At 47.2% G+C, this 25,782-nt stretch overlaps 1 protein-coding gene across 1 annotated transcript; it reads right to left on the bottom strand.

The window, feature by feature from the left end:
- On the bottom strand, nucleotides 1–20,106 carry CCER2 (coiled-coil glutamate rich protein 2). The gene is made up of 6 exons (XM_083754084.1): nucleotides 19,736–20,106; nucleotides 6,857–6,903; nucleotides 5,734–5,827; nucleotides 4,438–4,506; nucleotides 1,347–2,248; nucleotides 1–564 (listed from the first exon to the last, which is right to left on the bottom strand). The coding sequence occupies exons 1-6, from the start codon at nucleotides 19,779–19,781 to the stop codon at nucleotides 481–483; spliced, it is 1,242 nt and encodes a 413-aa protein (XP_083610210.1). The 5' UTR covers nucleotides 19,782–20,106; the 3' UTR covers nucleotides 1–480.
- Between the last annotated feature and the right edge of the window lie 5,676 nt (nucleotides 20,107–25,782).

Genomic DNA, 25,782 nt, shown 5'->3' with positions numbered 1-25,782 from the left:
TTGCTGTTCTGGCTTCTGGGATAGCTGCGCAGCCTGCATTCGCTCCATAAGACGCACACACATTTCCCCTTTTTAGGAGGGAAAAAGTGAGTCTTATAGAGCAAAAAATACGGTAATTGTATAAATCTAAGGAGGGGCCATGTGTCTAATTTGAAGGGACCCTGCGCTGCTCAAAGGTGGCTACTATCAGGACTCCGGTTCCCATCAGCCCCAGCCAGGCTGGCTAATAGTCAGGGGTGTTTGGGAGTTGTAGTCCAAAAGCCGGTTCCAGATCTCTGTGCTAAAGCCTGCCGGGGTGGAGGTTTGCGTGTGTGTGTGTGTTTCAAATGCAAGGGAAAGTTCCTTTTAACAGTCGAAAGCCAAGCTGGAGGGGGAGAGATTATATACAGGGATTGCTTATTAGGAGGTGGGGGGGGGGACTGGGTGGCCAGGTGGGTTCACAAAAAGATGCTACCCATCTGCCCACAAGGTGGAAAGCGGCTACCCCCTCTTCAGCTCCTCCAGCTTCTCAGCTGCTCTCTTCAGCTCCCGCTCGATCTCTTCAAGCTTTTCCAGCTCCTGGACCTGGAAGGAGAGAGGATATGCATATGAGAGAGAGGAGAGGTCTCCCCATATTAGCAGCACTGGCTGAAAGGTGACCCTGCGAAGGTAGGAGGGTTGGGTAACACCCTCCATTCGATCTCTCGATGGATCTCAAGCCTTCAGGTTTTGGAAAGAGAAAGTTTCTGGTTGGAGTGAACTGCAGAATTGCTATTTTTTTTAAAGCCACTGAGTTAGAATTCTCCCAGCTTCTAACTACGGGACTTTTTCAGCTTCTAACTACAGCATTTTTTCATCTTCGCCAAGCTAAGCAGTTGGCTCCTTACCTCTCTCGCCCTGACCTAGCCACTGTGATCCACGAGACGGTCACCTCCAGACAGAAGATAGCTGCTTATTTCCTTCACATCTGAAGGGAGGGCGTTCCACAGGGCAGGAGCCACCACCAAGAAGGCCCTCTGTCTGGTTCCCTGTAACCTCACTTCTTCCAATGAGGGAACCGCCAGAAGGCCCTCGGCGCTGGACCTCAGTGTCCCGGCAGAACGATGGAGGTGGAGACGCTCCTTCAGGTATACTGGACCAAGGCCCTTTAGGGCTTTCAAGGTCAGCACCAACACTTTGAATTGTGCTCGGAAACATACTGGTTGATGAACAAGCTAAAAAGCATAGGTCACAACAGCGACCCTTTGGAGACCTGCTCTTTCTACACCTCTCCGTTGGGGTAACTGTCCATCTGCTCCCCTCTCCCCTCTGCTTCTTGCTACTTAACCAACTCAAGCCTTGTGATGGGAACAAGTATAGATACTGACCTCGCTCGGAGAGGTCTCCCTTTCCTCCTCTTCACGGCCATGATACCTGCCGCCCTTCAGATAGACATCGTCCTTCCAGTGCCTCTTCTTGAGGTCCAAGCCAGCCGGTTTGTGGTGATGCCAATGCCTCGCCTTGCCTTCCTTCTCCTCCTCCTTCTCCCCTCCATCTCCCCATGGCTTCCAGCCTCCATGGAGCTGGGCCTGGGCATTGGAGATCTTCACGCCTTTCTCTTCCTCCTCAAACTGGGCGGTCTCCTCATCGCTGGCCTTCTCAGCCACCCTCTTCTCCAGATCAGATCTCTTCTTCTCTTCTTCTTCCTCCTCCTCCCAGTCCTCATGGTGATGGTGGCCATCGCTGTACCTTCCGTGGTGGTATTTCTTTGGCTCCTCTTCAGAGCTCTCCTCGTCCTCCTCTGACCTGAAGTGCCTCTTGCTCAGCCCGTTCCTCTTCTCATCTTCTCGACTTCCTTGAAGCATCGCCTTCCTGATCTTTGGAGGCCCGGGGCGCCTCTTCTTGATGTGCCCAAAATATTCCTTAGAAGACCACGTCTCTGAGGAGCTTCTCTTCTTCTTCCTCCTTGCTTCGTCCTCCTCGTCGCTCTCCTCACCCTCTTCTTCCTCCTCCACCCGCTCCTTGGCTTGTTCCTCCAGAGCCTCTCTGTTCTCCTCTCCTCGGGAGACTTTCTCTTCCTTCACCTTCTCCTCAGTCTTCTCCGTCTTCTCAAACTCTTCCAGCTCCTTCTCTTCTTTATTCGCCTGCCTGTTTTGCTCCTCTGTTTTCTCCAACGCAGCTTCTTCTCTCTGCTGGCCAGGCTTCACATCTCTCTTCTTCACTTCCTCTTGTTCCTCCTCTTCCCAAACATCATGGTTGCCTTCATGTCCCAGACGATGCTTCTCATTTTCTGCAGTGGGGATGAGATAATTTCAGGGAAGGCAACCGAAGGTGGGGGTGGTTTTTTTGTTTTTTGTTTGCCTAGGACCCTCGTACCTACGGGACCGCCTCTCCCGGTATGCCCCACGGAAGACCTTAAGGTCCATAAATAGTGACACCCTAGAGGTCCCGGGTCCTAAGGAAGTCAGATTAGTCTCAACCAGAGGGCAGGGCCTTTTCAACACTGGCCCCAGCCTGGTGAAACGCTCTGTCTCATGAGACCAGGGCCCTGCGGGATCTGATTTCTTTCCGCAAGGCCTGTAAGACAGAGTTGTTCTGCCTGGCCTTTGGCTTGGAATCAACTTGAACCCCTTCCCCTCTTTCCTCTTTCCTTTTTCCTTTCTCCTCCTGTGAAGAGGCTGCATCCTAATGTTTTAATGTTGTATTTTAATCTTGTTTTTTAAATTGTATTTTAATCAACTTGTTTTTATTATTGGTTGTTAGCTGCCCTGAGCCTGGTCTTCGCTGGGGAGGGCGGGGTATTTCTGGCGTCTGCGTCTGCACAGATGTGATTTCCAGCTTCTGCGTCTGCACAGATGTGATTTTCGGCGCCACAAAAGCGAGTCCTCGCACCACACTGCATCAGTTTAGCACAGCATGTGGGGACTCACTGAGCAGGTGGCTCGGTTCGGGGGCAGCTCGTGGGCCAGTTAAACGACCCCCATGGGTCGCCTGTGGCCCATGGGCCTTAGGTTGCTGACCCCTGGTTTAATGTATTGGACAAAGGCTTGGGAGACAGAGGTTCTAGTCCCCCTAGTCCCCTCTCGGCCATGACTCTTATCTTAGGAGAGCCACCCTCTCTCATAGTGCTTTACCAACTCCACTGGCTCCCAGTGGAGTACAGGGTCAGGTTTAAGGTGCTGGTTTTGACCTTTAAAGCCCTATGCAGCCTAGGACCCACATACCTACGGGACCGCCTCTCCTGGTATGCCCCACGGAGGACCTTAAGGTCCACAAATGACAACACTATGGAGGTCCCAAGTCGCAAGGTGGTTAGATTGGTCTCAACCAGGGCCAGGGCCTTTTCAGTACTGGCCCCAACTTGGCGGAACGCTCTGTCACAAGAGACTAGGGCCCTGCGGGACTTGACATCTTTCCGCAGGGCCTGCAAGACAGTTCCGTCTGGCCTTTGGTTTTGACTCAGTCTGACCCTTATGTTTCCCTCCCCTTATGGTTTTGATCTATGGGCTACTTTTAAAATGAGGCTGCATTTTAAATTGCATTTTAACCTGTATTTTAAATTGGTTTCCCCCCTCCCTTTTATGTTTTTACTGTAATTTTACTGGTGTTAGCCACGCTGAGCCTGGCTCTGGCCAGGGAGGGTGGGGTATAAATAAATTATTATTATTATTATTATTATTATTATTATTATTATTATTATTGCCTAACCTACCTCCCGAAGGACGCGGGTGGCACTGTGGGTTAAACCCACAGATGGGTGGGGTATAAATAAATTATCTCCATCACCACCATCATCACAGATTCTCCACCCCTATTCAATCCACAGATTGAACAAACTCACTTTTCTAGAAATGTCCCTAAGTATTGTATCACAAAACCTTTAATTGGCATCACATACAACATTGAAGGGACATGGGTGGCGCTGTGGGTTAAACCACAGAGCCTAGGACTTGCCAATCAGAAGGTCGGCAGTTCGAATCCCCGCGACAGGGTGAGCTCCCGTTGCTCGGTCCCTGCTCCTGCCAACCTAGCAGTTCAAAAGCACGCAGTGCGAGTAGATAAATAGGTACCACTCGGGCGGGAAGGTAAACGGCGTTTCCGTGCGCTGCTCTGGTTCGCCAGAAGCGGCTTAGACATGCTGGCCACATGACCCGGAAGCTGTACGCTGGCTCCCTCAGCCAATAAAGCGAGATGAGCGCCGCAACCCCAGAGTCGGTCACGACTGGACCTAATGGTCAGGGGTCCCTTTACCTTTACCTTACCTCCCAGGGTTGTTTGGAGGATAAAATGGGGAGAGGTGTGCCACCTTGAGGTACTTGGAGGAAAAAGTGGTAGTAAAGAAATAAATAAATAAAAACCAAGGTTCCCCAGCACCCTGGAGCTGGCACTAATCTCAGCCCTTGCGAAACGGATTCCACGGTTCAGAAAGACATTTCCTCGACGGAATGGGGAATGGCTGGATTTGGCTCGCCTGTTTACCTTGATGCGTGAGTTCCTCCAGCTCCGTCAACAGGTGTTGATGGTGAAGCATCGCAAGGACTCTCTCATCTGAAAACAGACAGGGTGCCAATTAAAACTCGCAGCGAGTATTGTGGATTCCAGACATCGCACACATGACGTTCGGCTTTGAAGGCCGGCAGGAACGCCAGCCAAGTGCAGAGGAGTTGCTCCAGTCGTTCAACCTCAGAAAAGCACCCCAGCCTCTGCTAAGGGACTACGGCCACATCCGCACCATCCATTTAAAGTGCTATGATTTTAAAGCACTAAGTGGTTCTCAGCTTTAGAACAGGCATAGGCAAACTCGGCCCTCCAGCTGGTTTGGAACTACAACTCCCATCATCCCTAGCTCACAGGACCAGAGGACAGGGATGATGGGGATTGTAGTCCCAAAACATCTGGAGGGCCAAGTTTGGCCATTCCTGCTTTAGACAGTCATGGCTTCCCCCAAAGCATTCTGGGAGATGTTGTTTGTTAAGGCTGCTGAGGGGCTTAACAATCTATACATTTTCCACATGTAATCCTGGGAACTGTAGCTCCATGAGGGGAATAGGGGTCTCTACTCTCAGCAGGGAGTTACAGGCTGCCGGGTGGTGTGGTTTGAGATAAAAGTACAGGTGTGTGCCTTTGTGTGTCCATTACGGCCTTCACACCCTCCAGATGTTTTCGACTACAACTCCCATCAGCTCGGACCAGCAGGGCTGATGGGATTTGTAGTCCAGAATGTCTGAAGGGAAGCAGGTTAGAATCATAGAGGTTGGTCAAGGCTGATATGTTGTAAGCCACAGGGGTATAACCATCTGAATAATAAACAGAGGTTAGGACAGTTTAGGCCTGTTGTCCCGTGAGAAACGATTGCACAGAAGAGGCCCTGATAAAGCCTTCCCTGTTCTGTGGCAATTTACCACACAAACAGGGCCTCCTTCGCGCTTGCCCCTGCCCACACAGTCTCCCATCCTAGTGGTGGTAGCTAAGCAACAGAGAGGCTGTTGCCAGGTAACACAATTTTCTGTTAGCTGTTGTTAGGCAACAACAACCGAGAGCAGTGGCTCCCTCTGCTGGTGGTTGCTGGAAAAGATAGGGCTGCCCTGTGTCATCTTCTTCCTGCTGCTGCTGACGGTTGCCAGGCAACACAGATGCAGCAGGGCCTTGCCTCTTTTTGGCAACATTCCACAAGTGAGGAGCCACCACTAAAAAGGCCTATTTTCACATTACCTTCAGGGTGTGGGTATTTGCAGACACCGCTTAAGAAGTTTGACCACACAGATCGTAACTTACCCTCTCTAAGTATCTTCGTGCATTCACTGGTCACCGGAATTGGGCTGGGTCTGGAGAGGGTGTCTGCGAGGATTTCGGTGATGCACTTAGTAACCTGGCAACAAAAAACAACCCCCCAAAATGAACTGGGGTCTCTCTCTCCCTTTTTCATGCGTCGATGTAACTATACTTCTCCACAACTCTTGTGTCTCAAACAGCTCATTGACAGATGACAGTTCAGTGGTAAAGCAGAGAGATATCAACAACCTGAGATATGCAGATGACACAACATTGGTGGTAGAAAGTGAGGAGGAATTAAAGAACCTTTTAATGAGGGTGAAAGAGGAGAGTGCAAAATATGGTCTGAGGCTCAACATCAAAAAAACGAAGATCATGGCCACTGGTCCCATCACCTCCTGGCAAATAGAAGGGGAAGAAATGGAGGCAGTGGGAGATTTTACATTCTTGGGCTCCATGATCACTGCAGATGGTGACAGCAGCCATGAAATTAAAAGACACCTGCTTCTTGGGAGGAAAGCTATGACAAACCTAGACAGCATCTTAAAAAGCAGAGACATCACCTTGCTGACAAAGGTCCGTATAATTAAAGCTCTGGTTTTCCCAGTAGTGATGTGAGGAAGTGAGAGGTGGACCCTAAAGAAGGCTGATTGCCGAAGAATGGATGCTTTTGAATTGTGGTGCTGGAGGAGCCTCTTGAGAGTCCCATGGACTGCAAGAAGATCAAACCTCTCCATTCTGAAGGAAACCAGCCCTGAGTGCTCACTGGAAGGACAGATCCTGAAGCTGAGGCTCCAAGACTTTGGCCACCTCATGAGAAGAAAAGACTCCCTGGAAAAGACCCTGATGTTGGGAAAGATGGAGGGCACAAGGAGAAGGGGACGACAGAGGACGAGATGGCTGGACAGTTTTCTCGAAGCTACCAGCATGAGTCTGACCAAACTGCGGGAGGCAGTGGAAGACAGGAGTGCATGGCGTGCTCTGGTCCACGGGGTCAGGAAGAGTCGGACACGACTAAACGACAAACTACACTTCCCAGAATTCTTTGGGGGAAGCTTTAAAGGTATAGCACATATAGGGTCTAATATAGGTGACATGACCACCCCACCCTTTTTCCTGTTCTTACCTTTTCATCCTCCTCCGAGAGCTGGGTGGGTAACGGCAGCGCCAGGGCTGGAAAAAAAGAGAGAGTTATCTCTTGTTTGTTTGGTCAGAAATATTCACACATGACTGGAGCTTTGGAGCATAGAGTATGATCACCTCAGTATAAACATGGAACAAACAACCACCCTGTGAGGTCACTGTTAGCCTTAACTTCACCTCTGTAAAATGGGAGAGACAATATCTTGACTTGCTCCACCCTCTAGTCTCTGCTTCTCAATTTGTATTGCATATGAATTTTAACAGGGAGAAATGTAAAGTATTGCACTTGGGCAAAAAAAATGAGAGGCACAAATACAAGATGGGTGACACCTGGCTTGAGAGCAGTACATGTGAAAAGGATCTAGGAGTCTTGGTGGACCACAAACTTGACATGAGCCAACAGTGTGATGCGGCAGCTAAAAAAGCCAATGCAATTCTGGGCTGCATCAATAGGAGTATAGCATCTAGATCAAGAGAAGTAATAGTGCCACTGTATTCTGCTCTGGTCAGACCTCACCTGGAGTACTGTGTCCAGTTCTGGGCACCACAGTTCAAGAAGGACACTGACAAACTGGAACGTGTCCAGAGGAGGGCAACCAAAATGGTCAAAGGCCTGGAAACGATGCCTTATGAGGAACGGCTAAGGGAGCTGGGCATGTTTAGCCTGGAGAAGAGGAGGTTAAGGGGTGATATGATAGCCATGTTCAAATATATAAAAGGATGTCACATAGAGGAGGAAGAAAGGTTGTTTTCTGCTGCTCCAGAGAAGCGGACATGGAGCAATGGATCCAAACTACAAGAAAGAAGATTCCACCTAAACATTAGGAAGAACTTCCTGACAGTAAGAGCTGTTTGACAGTGGAATTTGCTGCCCAGGAGTGTGGTGGAGTCTCCTTCTTTGGAGGTCTTTAAGCAGAGGCTTGACTACCATATGTCAGGAGTGCTCTGATGGTGTTTCCTGCTTGGCAGGGGGTTGGACTCGATGGCCCTTGTGGTCTCTTCCAACTCTAGGATTCTATGATTCTATGTACTGGGGCTTGCCATGGTTTTATTGATTATAGTTTAGAAATTATATTTATTGTAACTGTTGAGTGGATTTCTGTTTAACTTATATATGTTGGTATTATTATTATTTTACACAATTCTAATGATTGTTGAATGTTACTTTTTTGACGTAGGTTGCTTATTTTAAAGTTCCGTTTTATTATCACATTTTTGTACAGTGGTACCTCAGGTTAAGAACTTAATTCGTTCTGGAGGTCCGTTCTTAACCTGAGACTGTTCTTATCCTGAAGCACCACTTTAGCCTATGGGGCCTCCCGCTGCCGCTGTGCCGCCGGAACACGATTTCTGTTTTCATCCTGAAGCAAAGTTCTTAACTCAAGGTACTATTTCTGGGTTAGCGGAGTCTGTAACCTGAAGTGTCTGTAACCTGAAGCGTCTGTAACCCGAGGTTCCACTGTATTGCATTAGATTGCTATAAGATGTACATTTTTTGTTTCTTCAGCTTGTAAACCGTCTTGAGTATTGTAAGATAGAAAGACGGTGTACAGTGGTACCTTGGGTTACATACGCTTCAGGTTACATACTCTTCAGGTTACAGACTCCGCTAACCCAGAAATAGTGCTTCAGGTTAAGAAGTTTGCTTCAGGATGAGAACAGAAATCGTGCAGCGGCGGCAGCGGGAGGCCCCATTAGCTAAAGTGGTGCTTCAGGTTAAGAACAGTTTCAGGTTAAGAACAGACCTCCGGAACGAATTAAATACTTAACCCGAGGTACCACTGTACAAATTAAAAATGATGATTGATTGATTGAATACCTTTTGCTCAAGGTCATGTATCAATAAACAGAGATGGGACTTCTGGACCCCACCAATTCTGGACCCCAACAGTTCAAGCAGGCTGATCAAATATAAAAAGAAGGCAGGGTTTATGTTTCAGGTCGATAGTCCAGCTAGCCCACCATCCTGCTCTCACAGTGCCCATGGGAAGCCCGCAAGCAGGACTTGAACCCAAGTCCCCTCCTGCAGCCCCAACTGATATCCAGAAGAATCGTCTGCTTCCATCTGTGGAGCCATAGCTAATAGCCGCGATGGCTAGCAGCCATTGATGGCTTTCTCCGCCATGAATTTGTCCAATGCTCTTTAGAATGCTCTATAGGTTTAAGGTGCTGGTTTTAACCTTTAAAGCCCTATATGGCCTAGGACCCTCGTACCTACGGGACCGCCTCTCCTGGTATGCCCCACGGAGGACCTTACAGTCTTCAAACAAAAACATCTTGGAGGTCCCGGGCCACAGGGAGGTTGGTCTGGCCTCAACCAGAGCCAGGGCTTTTTCGGCCGTTGCCCCGATCTGGTGGAACGCTCTGTCACAAGAGACTAGGGCCCTGCGGGACTTGACATCTTTCCCCAGGGCCTGCAAGACGGAGCTGTTCCACCAGGCCTTTGGCCAAGACACAGCCTGACCACCTCCTTTGGTAATCCTCACAGGACTCTAGCCCAATGGTTGCCATTAATTTGATTCTGAATTGATTTCAGAATGAATGGATTTTAGAATGTATTTTAATTAATTGATGGTGATTTTGTGTAAACTGTGTTAGTTTTATTGTTGTTAGCTGCTCTGAGCCCGGCTTCAGTTGGGGAGGGCAGGATATAAATTATTATTATTATTATTATTATTATTATTATTATTATTATTATTAATATTATTACAGTGGCACCTCAGGTTACATACGCTTCAGGTTACAGACTCCGCTAACCCAGAAATAGTGCTTCAGGTTAAGAACTTTGCTTCAGGATGAGAACAGCTAAAGTGGTGCTTCAGGTTAAGAACAGTTTCAGGTTAAGTACGGACCTCCGGAACGAATTAAGTACTTAACCCAAGGTACCACAGTATTATTATTATTATTATTATTAGGTTGATGGCCATCGGTGCCTCTTGTGGGTGTGAGTTCCGTAGGTCAACGATGTGCTGAACTATCGAGACATACAAGCGGCTGTTTCAGCAGAGGGTTCCCCACCAGCTCCGCCTCTGCATGTCAAAAGTTCTTGCCAAAGTTCTCTCCGCTCTTAAAAAACAACACGGGAGGCGTCCTTTAAACACCCCCTTGGCTCTTTGCAAACCTCGCCTTTTGATCTCTCCAATTTGCTCCTCCAAACGTTTGTTATATCACGCCGTCAATGCACAAAGCATTTTGCAGAACAAGGACAAGTGAGAAAAGACATCTCTCTGCCCCAGGAGCTTGCAGTCTAAATAAGAAAGGAAATGAGGGGAAAAGGAAAGGAAAACAGCAGAGGAGAGTCTGGGCTTTTGAAAAGCAGCATTATCCATTTTGCCTTTGTGTTGTCTCAGGTGCTGAAGGAGGGAGACAATGACAGAGCGAAAGAGACTCAGCCTGTGTCCAACCTGTGCAGGTGCCGGCCCACCTCTTCACTTCCTCACTCTTAATTTTGCCCACTAAGCCTGGCTTATTAAAATTGCAAAGGGAACAGCTGTTCACCGATGTTTAAAAAATGACACATATTATGCCCGGAAGGCTCACAGCATTGTTAATCCTGGTACAGCTTGTTCCTAATTGTCTTGCAAAGAATGAGAGCGTTCTCCTGGTCCTTAGGTTGCCAAGAACCTGGGAAACGTTTTGTCATTATTATTATTATCTGCAAAAAAAAAAAGTTTAAAAGGAGCTCCTTTCTTTGCTTAGAAACGAGTGTGTCCTTTGTGATGCTCCAAGGCCGAAATGCCAGGTTCGTCTTAGGTTTTGGACCACTCTCAGGCTTTTATAACAGCAGCCAAAATGCAGAAATGTAGCAGTGATTTTTATTTTATTTTTTAGAAATCTCCAAAAAGTACTGTTCAGCCCAGGAGGGGAAGTTGGCATTTTGCGGATGGAATTTACTCCCCATCAGAACAAAACGGACAGCTTATTCTCCTATCTTTCTCTTTTAACCTCTTTTCTGTTCTTTCAATTTCTTCCTTTTTCCTTCTCTATTCCCCCTCCCCCCGCGTTTTTATTGTACAGTGGTACCTCGGGTTACATACGCTTCAGGTTACAGACGCTTCAGGTTACAGACTCCGCTAACCCAGAAATAGTACCTTGAGTTAAGAACTTTGCTTCAGGATGAGAACAGAAATCGTGCAGTGGCAGCAGGAGGCCCCATTAGTTAAAGTGGTGCTTCAGGTTAAGAACAGTTTCAGGTTAAGAACAGACTTCCAGAACGAATTAAGTTCTTAACCCAAGGTCCCACTGTATATAAAAGTCTTGATTTGTTTTTTTAAAAAAGGGAAAATATATCAAGTTTTGCATTTTTATAAACCTTTTAATTATATAATTATATATAACCTTTCATTATATATATAACCTTTAATTTTATAATTTTATATTATAAACCTTGATAAAATTTAGGTTTTTTTGTTTTTTTAAAAAGAACCAAAACAATGGCTTTACTGGAAATCGATGTTGCAGCTAGCCAATTTTGTGAACTTTTTAATTTTTAGAGGAAAAATCATTCACTTTTTAAAATAAACCTCAGCTGAATCCCAGCAGGTCCTGCGCTGAGTGTTCAAGGTGTGAACCTAAGAAGATGATGGGATTGAGGAGTCTTCAAGGGATGATCTGGCAATCCTCTCTACTCACCTGCAGCAGGCTGGAGGCAGAGAGAGAGCCTTGTGACTTAGGGAGATCGAATAGTGATCAGTTGTTCAGGTGAGCTGATTCTTCATCTTGCATAAGACTATTACATAACCCTGGATGCAGCACAACAACAAGGAAGGGGGTGGGGTGGGGGAGTGATGCCAAACAAAGAGAGAGTGGAAATTGTGTAGTGCAAGGCTGTTAATGCCAAAACACAGCCAGCAGCCGCCAGCTCCCATTTCCTTAACAAAAGATGAAAAATACATTATCTTTAACTCGGCTACCACTAGGTATTGTTGCAGACAAGGCTGGAATTGGTTCCCTGTTTGATTGACAGCTGCAGGCACAGCCTGAACGAGAACTGGGGAGTCAGCCAGCTCTGCACGCAAACATACCCCAAGGTAACTTTAACATCACTGTGGGTTAAACCACACAGCCTAGGACTTGCCGATCAGAAGGTCGGCGGTTCGAATCCCTGCGACGGTGTGAGCTCCCGTTGCTCGGTCCCTGCTGCTGCCCACCTAGCAGTTCGAAAGCACGTCAAAGTGCAAGTAGATAAATAGGTATCGCTCCGGCAGGAAGGTAAACGGTGTTTCTGCGCGCTGCTCTGGCTCACCAGAAGCGGCTTAGTCATGCTGGCCACATGACCCGGAAGCTGTACGCCGGCTCCCTCGGCCAATAAGGCGAGATGGGCGCTGCAACCCCAGAGTCGGCCACGACTGGACCTAATGGTCAGGGGTCCCTTTACCTTTACCTTTAACATCATTACAGTGGTACCTCGTGTTACATACGCTTCAGGTTACATAGGCTTCAGGTTACAGACTCCACTAACCCAGAAATAGTAGCTCAGGTTAAGAACTTTGCTTCAGGATGAGAACAGAAATCGTGCAGCGACGGCACAGCGGCAGCAGGAGGCCCCATTAGCTAAAGTGGTGCTTCAGGTTAATTAAGAACAGTTTCAGGTTCAGAACGGACCTCCGGAACGAATTAAGCACTTAATCCGAGGTACCACAGTATTACTTATTAAATTTACATACATTCACACATACACCAACATGTTCCCCAATTGGAGAACAGTCTTTACCAAAGGTGTCATGGGGTTTGAAGACAATGAACTCAGGACGCAAGGGAGAAATGCGCTAAGAGGAAGGCACGCTTGGCAAATCCACACCGTGATCAACTCCTGCCCGGGAACCAATGTCCCCACTGTGGAAGGATGTGTGGGTCCAGAATTGGCCTCTACAGTCACTTACGGACTCACTGTTAAGACGGTGTTTATGGAAGACAATCTTACTTGGCTACGAGTGATCTCCAAAGAAGAAGATGACATACATACATATTTATAATCACACAGCCAGGGTATGCCTGGGGGGTTATGATAAGATAGGAATCTGCCTCATGCAGAATCAAGCTATTGGTCAGCTGGCAAGCACCCAGGATCTCTGTCCAAGCTCTTGAGATGTTCCTTGATTGAAGATCAACCTGGGATCTCCTGCAAGCAAGTGTGGTGCTCTGAAGTTGTACCCGGGGGGTCTGATCCAGAGATCCCTACATGCACAACATGCTCTCAGTCAAGGTGACATTGCAAACAAAACAGAAGGAATTGGAATTTTAACCAAGCTGTACTCCCAGAACAGGGACACGGGTGGTACTGTGGGTTAAACCACAGAGCCTAGGACTTGTCGATCAGAAGGTCGACGGTTCGAATCGCCAGCGACGGGGTGAGCTCCCGTTGCTCGGTCCCTGCTCCTACCAACCTAGCAGTTCGAAAGCACCTCAAAGTGCAAGTAGATAAATAGGTACTGCTCCGGCGGGAAGCTAAACGGCGTTTCCGTGCGCTGCTCTGGTTCGCCAGAAGTGGCTTAGTCATGCTAGCCACATGACCTGGAAGCTGTACGCCGGCTCCCTCGACCAATAAAGTGAGATGAGCGCCGCAACCCCAGAGTTGGCCACAACTGGACCTAATTGTCAGGGGTCCCTTTACCTTTTACTCCCAGAACAAACTAGATCACCCCAGTTGGTAAGATGTGGAGCACAGGGGGATGGTCCCTTTCAGCTAAGTTTAATTTGGTGGAAGCCACATTCCAAGAAGAATAATCCAGCCACCGCTTAGAGATCTGCCGATCTCTTTATTTCTTGCATTATATCGCACCTCTCTTTCAAGGAACTCGGCCTGTTGTACGTGGTTCTCCCTCCTCCCCAATTTTCTCCTCACAACAACCCTGCAAGGTAGGTGAGGCAGTGACTGCACCAATGTCACCCTTCGTGGCTGAGTCGGGATTTTAACCCTGGGCTCCCAGTTCCTGGTGCAAACCTCTAACCACTACACCACACTGCCTCCCTAACACAAATTGACCTGGAACCAGGCAGGAAAGTGGATCCTGTTACTGGGCTGTGAGCTTTCACCCATGTGTGCCCAACACCCAGAATAAGATCCCCTTCAAAATTAGGAGGCCGGAAGGCATATTTCACGTAGCCCTGAAATCCTGGAGAGGTGCTAGAATTTTGCTGGCCAAAAATTGGAAATCACAAGAAGTACCAACAGTGGAGGAATGGCAGATGAAGATGATGGATTTCTTGGAGCTAGCCGACCTAACCGGAAGAGCCCACGACCAGAAGGAGGAGGAGTATCAAGAGGAATGGAAGAAATTTAAAGATTATCTAGTTAAATATGTTAAGATAACTTAAATAGATTTACTTGCGAGTAATAGATTGGAGTAGGATTTAAATATGTGATGTGGTAGAATAAAAGTCAACATGAAGAGAAAGAAAGATGTTAATGGACCAAGTAAATTTTATGTGAAAATAGTTTTGGTAAACTGCTACAACGACTTATTTGGAAACTCAGCCAGGGGGATTCAAGAAAGTCACCCAACAATGATAACAAAAGTGGGAGTATTACAGTCAGGATAAATGTTTGTTTTTTAAAAAATGTTTTCTTTTTATATTTGTTGATATGTTTGTTATAAATTTGGAAAACTAATTTAAAAAAATTGAAGAAAAAAGAAAGAAATCCTGTAGAGGTGTTGCCAGTCAGTGTAGACAGCAATGAACTAGATGGGCCAAGAGTCTCTCTCAGAATAAGGCAGCTCCCTATGGATAGCTCAGTTGGTTAGCGCTTAGGGCTGATAACACCAAGGTCGCTGGTTCAATGCCCATATGGGACAGCGGCATATCCCTGCATTGCTGGGTCTCCTCCAACTCTACAATTCTTTGTTCGGCGCTGTGGGTTAAACCACAGAGCCTAGGACTTGCCAATCAGAAGGTCGGCAGTTCAAATCCCCACGGCGGGGTGAGCTCCCATTGCTCGGTCCCTGCTCCTGCCCACCTAGCAGTTCGAAAGCACATCAAAGTGCAAGTAGATAAATAGGTACCACTCCAGTGGGAAGGTAAACGGCATTTCCGTGTGCTACTCTGGTTCGCCAGAAGCGGCTTAGTCATGCTGCCCACATGACCCGGAAGCTGTACGCCGGCTCCCTTGGCCAGTAAAGCGAGATGAGCGCCGCAACCCCAGAGTCGGTCATGATTGGACTTAATGGTCAGGGGTCCCTTTACCTTTTTATGAGAGGAGTGGTCCTGAAGTTGCCCATCAGCAAGGTAAAGGACCCCTGGACGGTCAAGTCCAGTCAAAGGCGACTCTGGGGTTGTGGCGCTCATCTCGCTCTATGGGCCGAGGGAGCCGGCGTTTGTCCGCAGACAGCTTTCTGGGTCATGTGGCCAGCATGACTAAGCCGCTTCTGGTGCAAAGGAACACCGTGACGGAAACCAGAGCGCACGGAAACACCGTTTACCTTCCCACCGGAGTGGTACCTATTTATCTACTTGCACTGGTGTTCTTTCGAACTGCTAGGTTGGCAGGAGCTGGGACAGAGCAACGGGAGCTCACCCCGTCGCACAGATTTGAACCGCCGACCTTCTGACCAGCAAGCCCAAGAGGCTCTGTAGTTTAGACCAGTGTTTCCCAACCTTGTGCCTCCAGCTGTTTTTGGACTACAATTCCCATCATCCCTTGCCACTGGTCTTGCTAGTCAGGGATGATGGGAGTTGTAGTTCAAAAACAGCTGGAGGCACAAGGTTGGGAAACACTGGTTTAGACCACAGCGCCACCCACATCCTTGTAGCACCATCAGCATCAAGGACTTGGACAGCATGCTGAGCAGGTACGCAAGACCTCGGACTGGTACAAGCCCTCCTAGATAGAGTGGGGTAGTTGAGGCACCTGCGGGGGGACATGGGTATCAGACACACAGTTCCCCGGGCAACATGGGCAGTGCTTAACAGTTCCAGTTTCAACCAGCTTCACTCCCAAGCCAGTCTAGATGGAGGAACTGAGCCAGGAAGAAGTGGATGGGAGTGAGGGAGAAGGGAGCATTCCGATAACCATCACCAGTCAAAGTGTAGCTCAGTGGTAGAGCTCAGTGCCTTGTACGCAGAATGTCTTGGGTTCAACCTCAGGCATTCCTGGTTAATCAATCCCAGGGAATAAGTGCTGGTGGGGAGGGCAACCTCTGGAGAGCAGCAGAGAAGTCAGAAGTTGGCTAGATTGACCAACAACACGACTTACCTGCAGTGCTTTTTTCGGGGGGGGGGCGCATATCCCTAAACATTTTGTGAATCTAAGTTTGGCCTCCTTGAGGGGCTGTATTTCAATATAAGTAGGAAAATGAGAGTACCCCTAAACATTTTTATTTTTTTTAGAAAAAAACACTGCTTATCTGTCTAAGGCAGCGTCTCCACCCCCATCGTTCTGCCCAGACACTGAGGTCCAGCTCCGAGGGCCTTCTGGCGGTTCCCTCACTGTGAGAAGCCAAGTTACAGAGAACCAGGCAGAGGGCCTTCTCGGTGGTGGCACCCGCCCTGTGGAACGCCCTCCCACCAGATGTCAAAGAGAAAAATAGCTACCAAACTTTTAGAAGACATCTGAAGGCAGCCCTGTTTAGGGAAGCTTTTAATGTTTAATAGGTTATTGTATTTTAGTGTTTTGTTGGAAGCCGCCCATTTTGTTTCTCCAGCCACTCTGGGAAGCTTCCAGCAGAATATTAAAATACAATGATTCTGTATGCAGAAGTTCCCAGATTCAACCCCAGCAACTCCAAGTAGGGCCAGGAGAGGCCCTTGTCTGAAATGCTGGAGAGCTGCTGCCTACCAGTGCATCAATGCTGAGCAAAATGGACCAATGGAGTGGCTTGTTGTAAGGCAACTTCCCACATTCCTGTGTCTTATTGTAACTTGCTCTACATGGGGCTGCCCTTGAAGCTGACCCAGAAACTCCAGCGGGTGCAGAATGCCGCGACGAGACTCCTTACGGGGTCCTCGCTGTGAGATCACATTCACCCGGTGCTATACCAGCTGCACTGGCTCCCGGTGGAGTACAGGATCAAGTTTAAGGTGCTGGTTTTAACCTTTAAAGCCCTATACGGCCTAGGACCCTCGTACCTACGGGACCGCCTCTCCTGGTATGTCCCACAGAGAAACTTACGGTCTTCAAACAAAAACATCTTGGAGGTCCCAGGCCACAGAGAGGTTAGGCTGGCCTCAACCAGAGCCAGGGCTTTTTCGGCTGTGGCCCTGATCTGGTGGAACGCTCTGTCACAAGAGACCAGGGCCCTGTGGGACTTGACATCTTTCCACAGGGCCTGCAAGCCAGAGCTGCTCCACCAGGCCTTTGGCCAAGGCACAGTCTGACCCCCTCCTTTGGTAATCCTCACAGAACTCTAGCCCAATGGTTGCCATGAATTTTATTTTGAACTGATTTTAGAATGAATGGATTTTAGAATGCTGTGTTATTTTTATTGTTGTTAGCCGCTCTGAGCCTGGCTTCAGCTGGGGAGGGCAGGATATAAAATATTATTATTATTATTATTATTATTATTATTATTATTATTATTATTATATTAAGAGATGGGCAGTAGCTCAGAAACAGAGCATCTGATTGCCTGCAGAAGCTCAAACCCCGGTGGCCCCTCCGGGTAGGGAAAGTCTCCTTCCTGAAACCCTGCCACTGCCAGTCTGTGCAGGCAACACTGGCCTGACTCATTAAAAAGCAGCTCTTCTTCGGTTTCTGTGTAACAGACCCGAGTTGCAGAAATCCGGGCTGCAGCTTGCCCTGAGCAGGGAGCAGGTGATCTGCAGAAAGATGTTCTGCATAGCAGAGAGCTCCCAAAAGCCGAAACCAAGTCAATGGCTGGCGGGCAGGCTAGCACACACACACACACACACAGAGAGAGAGAGAGAGACAGAGAGAGAGAGAGAGAGAGAGAGAGAGACCCTTGTGAATTAGATGGGAATAAAAAAAACACCTTGCCAGCTCTGCATGTGCTCATCAGCCAGAGCCCGATCTCAGGCAAAACTCTATCCATCAAATTCTCTCCCAGGCAACCCTATTCAGAAACTCTACACCACTCAGCAGCAGCAGCAGCTGACAGCTCAGGGAAAAGTAATCAAATTAAGAGTTATTTATATATATATATCAGGGTAGAAATAGCAGGTGAGCACTTTACTGGCTGCAACTGGCCCCCAATGGCAGTATCGGAACAGAAATGTGTGTGGGGTTTTTTGCGGAGGGGAAGCGGTTTAGGAATTATGGTCGACCAGTATTATTTATATAACAAACCTTTATCGAAACAGGTAAATGTACAGATGCAAAACAGAAACCCAAGGCGGTCATCTCTGTTTAGTTAGTGCCTGCCCCCCGTATGATAACACAGTCCGCTAGTGGTGTTGTGATATGGTAATCTCACAATTTCTTTTGCCTTTGCTTATTGCCTAACACACACACACACACACATACACACACACACACACACACACACACACAGAGAGAGAGAGAGAGAGAGAGAGAGAGAGAGAGAGAGAGAGAGAGGTTCCAGCTGTGGGGGATCATTTGTACACTCTATAATGTTTTCTTTCCTGGAAATCTTGACTTTTGCACAACACACAACCCCTCGCCCACCCTAGAGAAACTTTGTGGCAGAGCTGGGAGTGAATCTGGATATCCCCGGGACAGCTCTACCCAATACACCACACTGCCCAACCCCTGATCAAACCTTTTGGCCATTATCCAAAGCACAGTGCAAACAGCAATTGCCGTGCCACACAGGAAGCTGTTTTAGTGGTGTGTGTTTCAAACTAAGCTCGTGATGAGGGCTCAGGATGTTCAAAATGTGTGTGGTGGTGGGTGAGGTTCTTTTAAAACGCACTATTTAATCATAATGTTTTTGGAGTTACGCTAGCGCCTTGGGTCCTGGCCACAAATACAGTAACTAGGAAAGTAGCCGAGGAATCGCTGTCCAGGGTTCTGAAATCATTAGAGGGCAGAATTGCCGTCCAAGTTCCTAAGAGCATTCGTTTACCTTGCGTTTCGAGAGGTGATTCTGCCCTCAGATAAGAGGGAGGAAAACATCTCATATATTTTTTTTAAACGAGTGGGAAACTAAATATGGACACCAGCTTGTATCTGTCATATTCCAGATGGCACTGCAAAGGCACATCTTTGGAAAGGCTGAGCTGAAAAAATAGGAGAGGAGGGATCCAGAAAGGGGAAATATGACAAGATCACCGGGGTCTCGTGGTTACAAATAATATGGAGAGGGTCCATGTTTGAAAAAAAGTCCAGCTAACTTTTCCACCCTCCTGTCTGCGGTAAGGAATTTTGTAGCCTATGCTTACATTGTCTCTAACCCTTTTTTGCACGGAGGTTGTGTCTCGAGTCGCTTCGACCAAGAACAAAAACTAAGCTGCAAAGATCTCGGAGGAATTTTGAATGCCAAGCTGCTTGTGAGGTTGGCTAAATCCTGGGGGGGAGCCGTGAGTTTTCTCTGGACGCACAGTATGCAAGAGAGAGAGATTTAAAGTCCAGAGGAGGCGAGATGGTGCAGTGAGGTTGAGCTCAGCTGAGCATAAATAACCCCCTCCAAATAATAATAATAATAATAATAATAATAATAATAATAATAATAATAATAATAATAATAATAATAGGGAAAACTTTGGCCGATCAAACCGATGGGGAGAGAATTGAGTTCCTTTAAGAGATGCGAGTGTTGGGAATGTGAGAAGGAAGCAGAGCATCACTTTCCCGGCTAAGCTATACAGAGGCTTTTGGGGTGTATACTCAATGCTCATCCTGAAATCAATGAACACCGCGTGGGTTTCAATGGTCCTGTTCCGTGCAAGGCTGGCATCAGATGCAACCCTCCGTCCCAAGGTACATCCGAGCCCTTGCCAGACTTACCTGGGCAGGAGAAGAGGAACAGGAGCGAAATTCTGCTGGAAAGCATCGCTGAGGTCCTGGAGAGATGGATCTTTCTCTCTCTCGCTGGTCCTTTTTCAGAGGAGAGGGGAGGAGATCAGAGATGTAGGGAAGAGTTTGAAGCAGCCGCAGATGGGAAGAAGAGGAGGAGAGAGGAGGAAAAGGAGGAAGGAGAAACAGAAGGGGGTGAATGTCCTTGGACGCTGAAGGACTTTCTTTGTGCACAAGAGCAGAAAACCAGCCGAGGTGCCTCTAAGGCAGCCAGGAGGGGGATTTTAAATAGGGGGCAGGACGGGAGGAAGTGATGTCACGCCTGCTCCCTACAGAAAGAGGGCAGGAATTGTTTCCTTGCCTCCCTGGACAGGCGTTGTTCCACTCGCGCAAAAAAAAATGTCCTGGTGGTTAATTTGTGCAAGATATCTCTTTGTGCTCCTGAACTGCTGCGGGTTCTCTCCTGCCTGCTCTGTCTCCAGCTGGAGAGTCAAAGAGGCGCATTTGAGTGGAAACCAGCCCCCCTCCCCAAATGTGCAACTAGCAATGCAGCTAAAACAAAAAAACCGAATAGGAAATATTAGAGGGAGGGTTGCAGTTTTCTAGGATTTTTCACCTAGCACCCTTCTTCCCCACGCACTGACGATGTTCTTTAGCCTTCTCGCCCAACCCGGTGCCCTCTTCCAGGAGTTTCTGTACTACAATTCCCATCAGCCCTCAGCCAGTTAGGGGCTGGTGGGAGTTGTAGTCCAACACACACACCCCGTCGGAGAAGTGCTCCCCCAGTTGGGGGAGACTGATTCATCTTCAAAAGGGTGGCACGGAGAAAAGGGGTTGCAGGGGTAAATAGTTTATTTTCCTCCCCTCCTTTTTTTTATTAAATCACTTTTCAAATACAGTGGTACCTCTGGATGCGAACGGGATCCGTTCCAGAGCCCTGTTTGCATCCTGAAGCAAACAGAACCTGCGTCTGCGCATGCGCGGGTCACGATTCGCTACTTCTGCACATGCGTGTGACATCATTTTGCGTGTCTGCGCAGGCGCGAGCGGCGAAACCAGGAAGTAACGTGCTCCGTTACTTCCGTGTCACCGTGGCGCGTAACCCGGAAATGCTCAACCTGAAGCACATTTAACACAAGGGGTGCTGTGGGTTAAACCACAGAGCCTAGGACTTGCCAATCAGAAGGTTGGCGGTTCGAAACCCCGCAACGGGGTGAGCTCCCATTGCTCAGTCCCTGCTCCTGCCAACCTAGCAGTTCGAAAGCACGTCAAAGTGCAAGTAGATAAATAGTTACCACTCCGGCGGGAAGGTAAATGGCGTTTTCGTGCGCTGCTCTGGTTCGCCAGAAGTGGCTTAGTCATGCTGGCCACATGACCCAGAAGCCAATAATGCGAGATGAGCGCCGCAACCCCAGAGTTGGCCACGACTGGACCTAATGGTCAGGGGTCCCTTTACCTTTACCTTTTATGACTGTAAAAAACATCTAATTAACATATCAAATCATAATCCATTTAAAATAAAGAACTAAAATAAAAAAAAGACTAAATTATCATCCAAATTATAATTATTAATTTTGGGGGGCTTCCCACAGTCTGGAGCTTGAAGCATATCTAAATCTCAGTTCTGTCTCTCCTCGTTGTTTCCATATTTTTGACATCTCGATTTTAACACTTTATTTTCTCCCTTTCAAGACAGGTAAAAGGAAGGAGCTCTTCACAGAGATAGTTAAACTGTGGAACTCACTCCCACAGAAGGCAATAAGGGCCACCCACCTGGATGGCTTAAAAGAGAGGATTAGACAATGTTTCTGAATACCAGTTGCTGGAAACCACGAGGGAGCTCAGCCTACACTTGAGTAGGACCCTGGCAGAGACACATGCCCAACTGGCATGTTCTCTTCCTCCTGGTCGATTCTTGGGGAGCTTCAAAAGCTTTCTTCTGCCCGAACATCACAGCGACCGATGCCAACCGACACCGGCACACTTGGGGATCCGCAGAGTTTGCGCAGTTGTGTAACAGACCTCAGCAACTCAGCATTTTGGCTAATCTACTTTATTTACATATAAATACACACGGAGCACGGCAACATGGCTCCCTCTCTCTCTAGCATCAGACAGCAAAAAGAAAAGACAATAGTCCCACTTCACGGAACACAGGAACACAAGCATCCTGTCTCCGTCACTTCCCACTCTGTGGAGTCAAAACATACACTGTCATGTGAAAGACAACAATCCCATGACTGCAGTCATGGAGCAGGAATTCTAACAGGGAAGAGGGGCTCTCGTGGTCCTATTCTGCTTACAGGTTTCCCACAGGCATGGTTGGCCACTGGGAGGACAGGGTGCAGAACTAGATGGAACCTTGGCCTCATCCGGCAGATCACTTCTTATAGTCTTATGTTCTTGGGACAAACTTGACTCTTGCAATTTGTTTTATTAAAAAAAAGTGAAAGGATGACCTGGCTGGAAGTCAGATCCTCCCCCCCCTCACTGCTTTCTTTTTTTAATATATATTTTTATTAGTTTTTTAAAATATCATTTCCAACATTTATATAACATAACTTATCTTAAACAGTATTTTAGACTTCCGTCAACACCTCTGATGATTTTCCGTTATTTAGCACTTATCCTGCATTTAATTTCTCTATTACTCTTAATTATCATTAACTAATAGTTCTCCTCTGCTTTTGAACTATGGTGCTGGAGGAGACTCTTGAGAGTCCCATGGACTGCAAGAAGATCAAACCTCTCCATTCTGAAGGAAATCAGCCCTGAGTGCTCACTGGAAGGACAGATCCTGAAGCTGAGGCTCCAATACTTTGGCCAGCTCATGAGAAGAGAAGACTCCCTGGAGAAGACCCTGATGTTGGGAAAGATGGAGGGCAGAAGGAGAAGGGGTGACAGAGGACGAGATGGTTGGACAGTGTTCTCGAAGCTACCAGCATGAGTTTGACCAAACTGCGGGAGGCAGTGGAAGACAGGAGTGCCTGGCGTGCTCTGGTCCAGGGGGTCACAAAGAGTCGGACACGACTAAACAACAACAGTTCTCCCCATAGTCTTATTTGTAATATTTCAAATAGTCCTCCTTACAAAACTTCCTGCAATCCTACTAGTGTAACCTGTTCGTTACTATTACTTTTCAAATAATTCATACATCTACTCCAGTCTTCTAAGAATCTCTGGTCCCGCAGGTTTCGAATCCTTCCCGTTAATTTATCTGATTCTGCATAGTCCATCACTTTCGTTCTCCATTCTTCGTTCATCGGTAGTTCTTCTAGGGCTGGAAGTCAGATCCTATGCGTATTTCCTTTGAAAGGCATTGCACTAAGTTCAACACGGCCTACCCTGCAAGTAAGTGGGCAGGGAATGCAGTCTATGGCTGCAACTCAACAACCACTTATCTGGAAACAGGGTTTGCTTGGCTCAGAAGGAGCTCAACTGCCAAGCGAATCTATTACCCAGTGAGCTTCTTGACTTGAGTGGGGATTCGAACCCTGTTCTCCCAGGTCAGAGTCCAACACTCTAACCACTGCACAACCCTGGCTTTCTTCTCTTGCTATATCCTCATCATCCATCTTTCAGTTGTAAATTCTGCAAGGCCTGTGCTTTCCGGTCACTATGGGCTCTTCGTTTCAGTACAGCTGAGATACCTCAGTAAATATATAGAAAGGAATGTAAGCTTTTTCTATATGCAGTAACAGCAGCAAGAATACTATTGGCTCAAAAATGGAAGCAAGAAGAATTACCAACGATGGAAGAATGGAGGATGAAATTAATGGACTATGCGGAACTTGACAAACTAACAGGAAGGATCCGAAACCGGCGGGACCAGAAGTTTACCGAGGACTGGAGTAAATTTACGGGTTATTTGAAAAGTATTTGTGACGACCAGACGACGTTTGTAGGTTTGCAAGAAGTTCTGTGAGGAATAATATTAGAAATATTGCAAAAATGGAGGAGGAGATGTGATATGTTAAGAATGTAAAGGCAATATTACGGTAAGTTAGGAAATGCGTAAGAAGTGATTAAGACGGAGGATTATCAGAGGTGTTGATGGAAGTCCAATAAGAATGTATTTGTGATAAATTGTGTGATATGTTTTATAATTTTGTATGTTAAAAACCAATAAAAATATTTTTTTTAAAAAAGAGATACCTCAGTAATAGTGTGTTTTTATGCCACAGATTCATGATGACAGCGCTATAGAAATTGCAGGTTGTGCCCAACCAAATTCTTCTCTAGACCCACTGAAATTAATCAGGTTAATTTCAGTGGGTCAACCTGGAATATAACTAGCATTGAAAACAGCCCTATATAGAAAAGTTAACAGCAAGTATATAAAGGGCAGAGCTTGAACGACCGTTTAAAAAATATATACATACATGGCATGATTTTATTTCTTATACAAATATTGAGACACATGCTCATTCCATGTCACTGGTATATGCAAATGTCTGGCTCATTGAAGAACCTTTCCTCTCAAGAACGATGAAACTTAGGTGGAGAATGCTTTTATTTAAATCGATTTTTATTATTTGTAAGCGAACATTTCACAAATATGAGTTAATACGTCATACGTATCTTGGTACTTTTGTCCTTCCCGGCTGTGACGCTTTACGGTTTTGATTTTTTTATTGTTTTCTTCCTACGTCTGTTAACAAACCAATAAAACAAAACGAGAGAAAAATTTAACCACGCGTGACGTCCGAAGCCCGCAACTCTTTGCAACAGCTGGTCCACCTTTCAATGTGTCGCCTCGCTTCTTGTTCTGTAGGATCTGGCATGGGAAGAGAGTTTGCTCAGCAAGCAGGGTTAGGCCTAACTCCAGCTGCTGCCTCTGACGCCATTCCTTTTCCCCTGAGGGCTCAACTTTTGTGCAGAGACAATTTCTCAAAGCCACACCCAAGGGAGCCATTGTGGTTTGCGGCCACTTTTCAGAGACGGCAGCTGTGAGGCAGGTACGTCCGAGTCCTATAAAGAGCTTTTGGGGAGGAGGGTGGTGGAACTGGGTCAAATCACAAAAGGATGCTCTCTCTTTCAAACACACTTGACTCCCTTTCGGATCCACACTCCGTATCAACCCGCTCTCACCGCCACCCTAGCGACAGTATTTATTTATTTAAACTCTCCAAGTCGGGCAATGGTTTCACGCATCGAACCCAGAGTCTCACCTGGGAGACTGCGCTAGGCCAAGACGCAAAGCCACACTCTGTAGCTAAAGCACCACGATACCACTTTAGAGCCATCCAAATTGGGGGCCGTCACAAAGAGCTGTGGCGAGAGAAACTAATGGACTATGCAGAATTCATAAAACTGACACCTAAATTACGTGACAAGGATAACCGTGACTTTAAAGATGAATGGGAACCTTTTACAAAGTATTGAAAGAAACAACAAAGTGAATTGGACTCCTTGGCAGGTGTTGAATAAACATTCACAAACTTTTTATAGACAATATTTGGATCAATTAAGGATCTATACAATTTGGTAACTTGCAGAGAATAACATATGTTCATAGAATCATAGAATCATAGAGTTGGAAGAGACCACAAGGGCCATCGAGTCCAACCCCCTGCCAAGCAGGAAACACCATCAGAGCACTCCTGACATATGGTTGTCAAGCCTCTGCTTAAAGACCTCCAAAGAAGGAGACTCCACCACACTCCTGGGCAGCAAATTCCACCGTCGAACAGCTCTTACTGTCAGGAAGTTCTTCCTAATGTTTAGGTGGAATCTTCTTTCTTGTAGTTTGGAACCATTGCTCCGTGTCCGCTTCTCTGGAGCAGCAGAAAACAACCTTTCTCCCTCCTCTATGTGACATCCTTTTATATATTTGAACATGGCTATCATATCACCCCTTAACCTCCTCTTCTCCAGGCTAAACATGCCCAGCTCCCTTAGCCGTTCCTCATAAGGCATCGTTTCCAGGCTTTGACCATTTTGGTTGCCCTCCTCTGGACACGTTCCAGTTTGTCAGTGTCCTTCTTGAACTGTGGTGCCCAGAACTGGACACAGTACTCCAGGTGAGGTCTGACCAG

This window comes from Podarcis gaigeae (genome assembly GCF_964106915.1).
Source record: "Podarcis gaigeae genome assembly, chromosome: 8".
Lineage (NCBI taxonomy): Eukaryota > Metazoa > Chordata > Lepidosauria > Squamata > Lacertidae > Podarcis > Podarcis gaigeae.
Note: the sequence above shows the minus strand (reverse complement) of the source record. Positions and strands in the feature narration are given on the sequence as shown.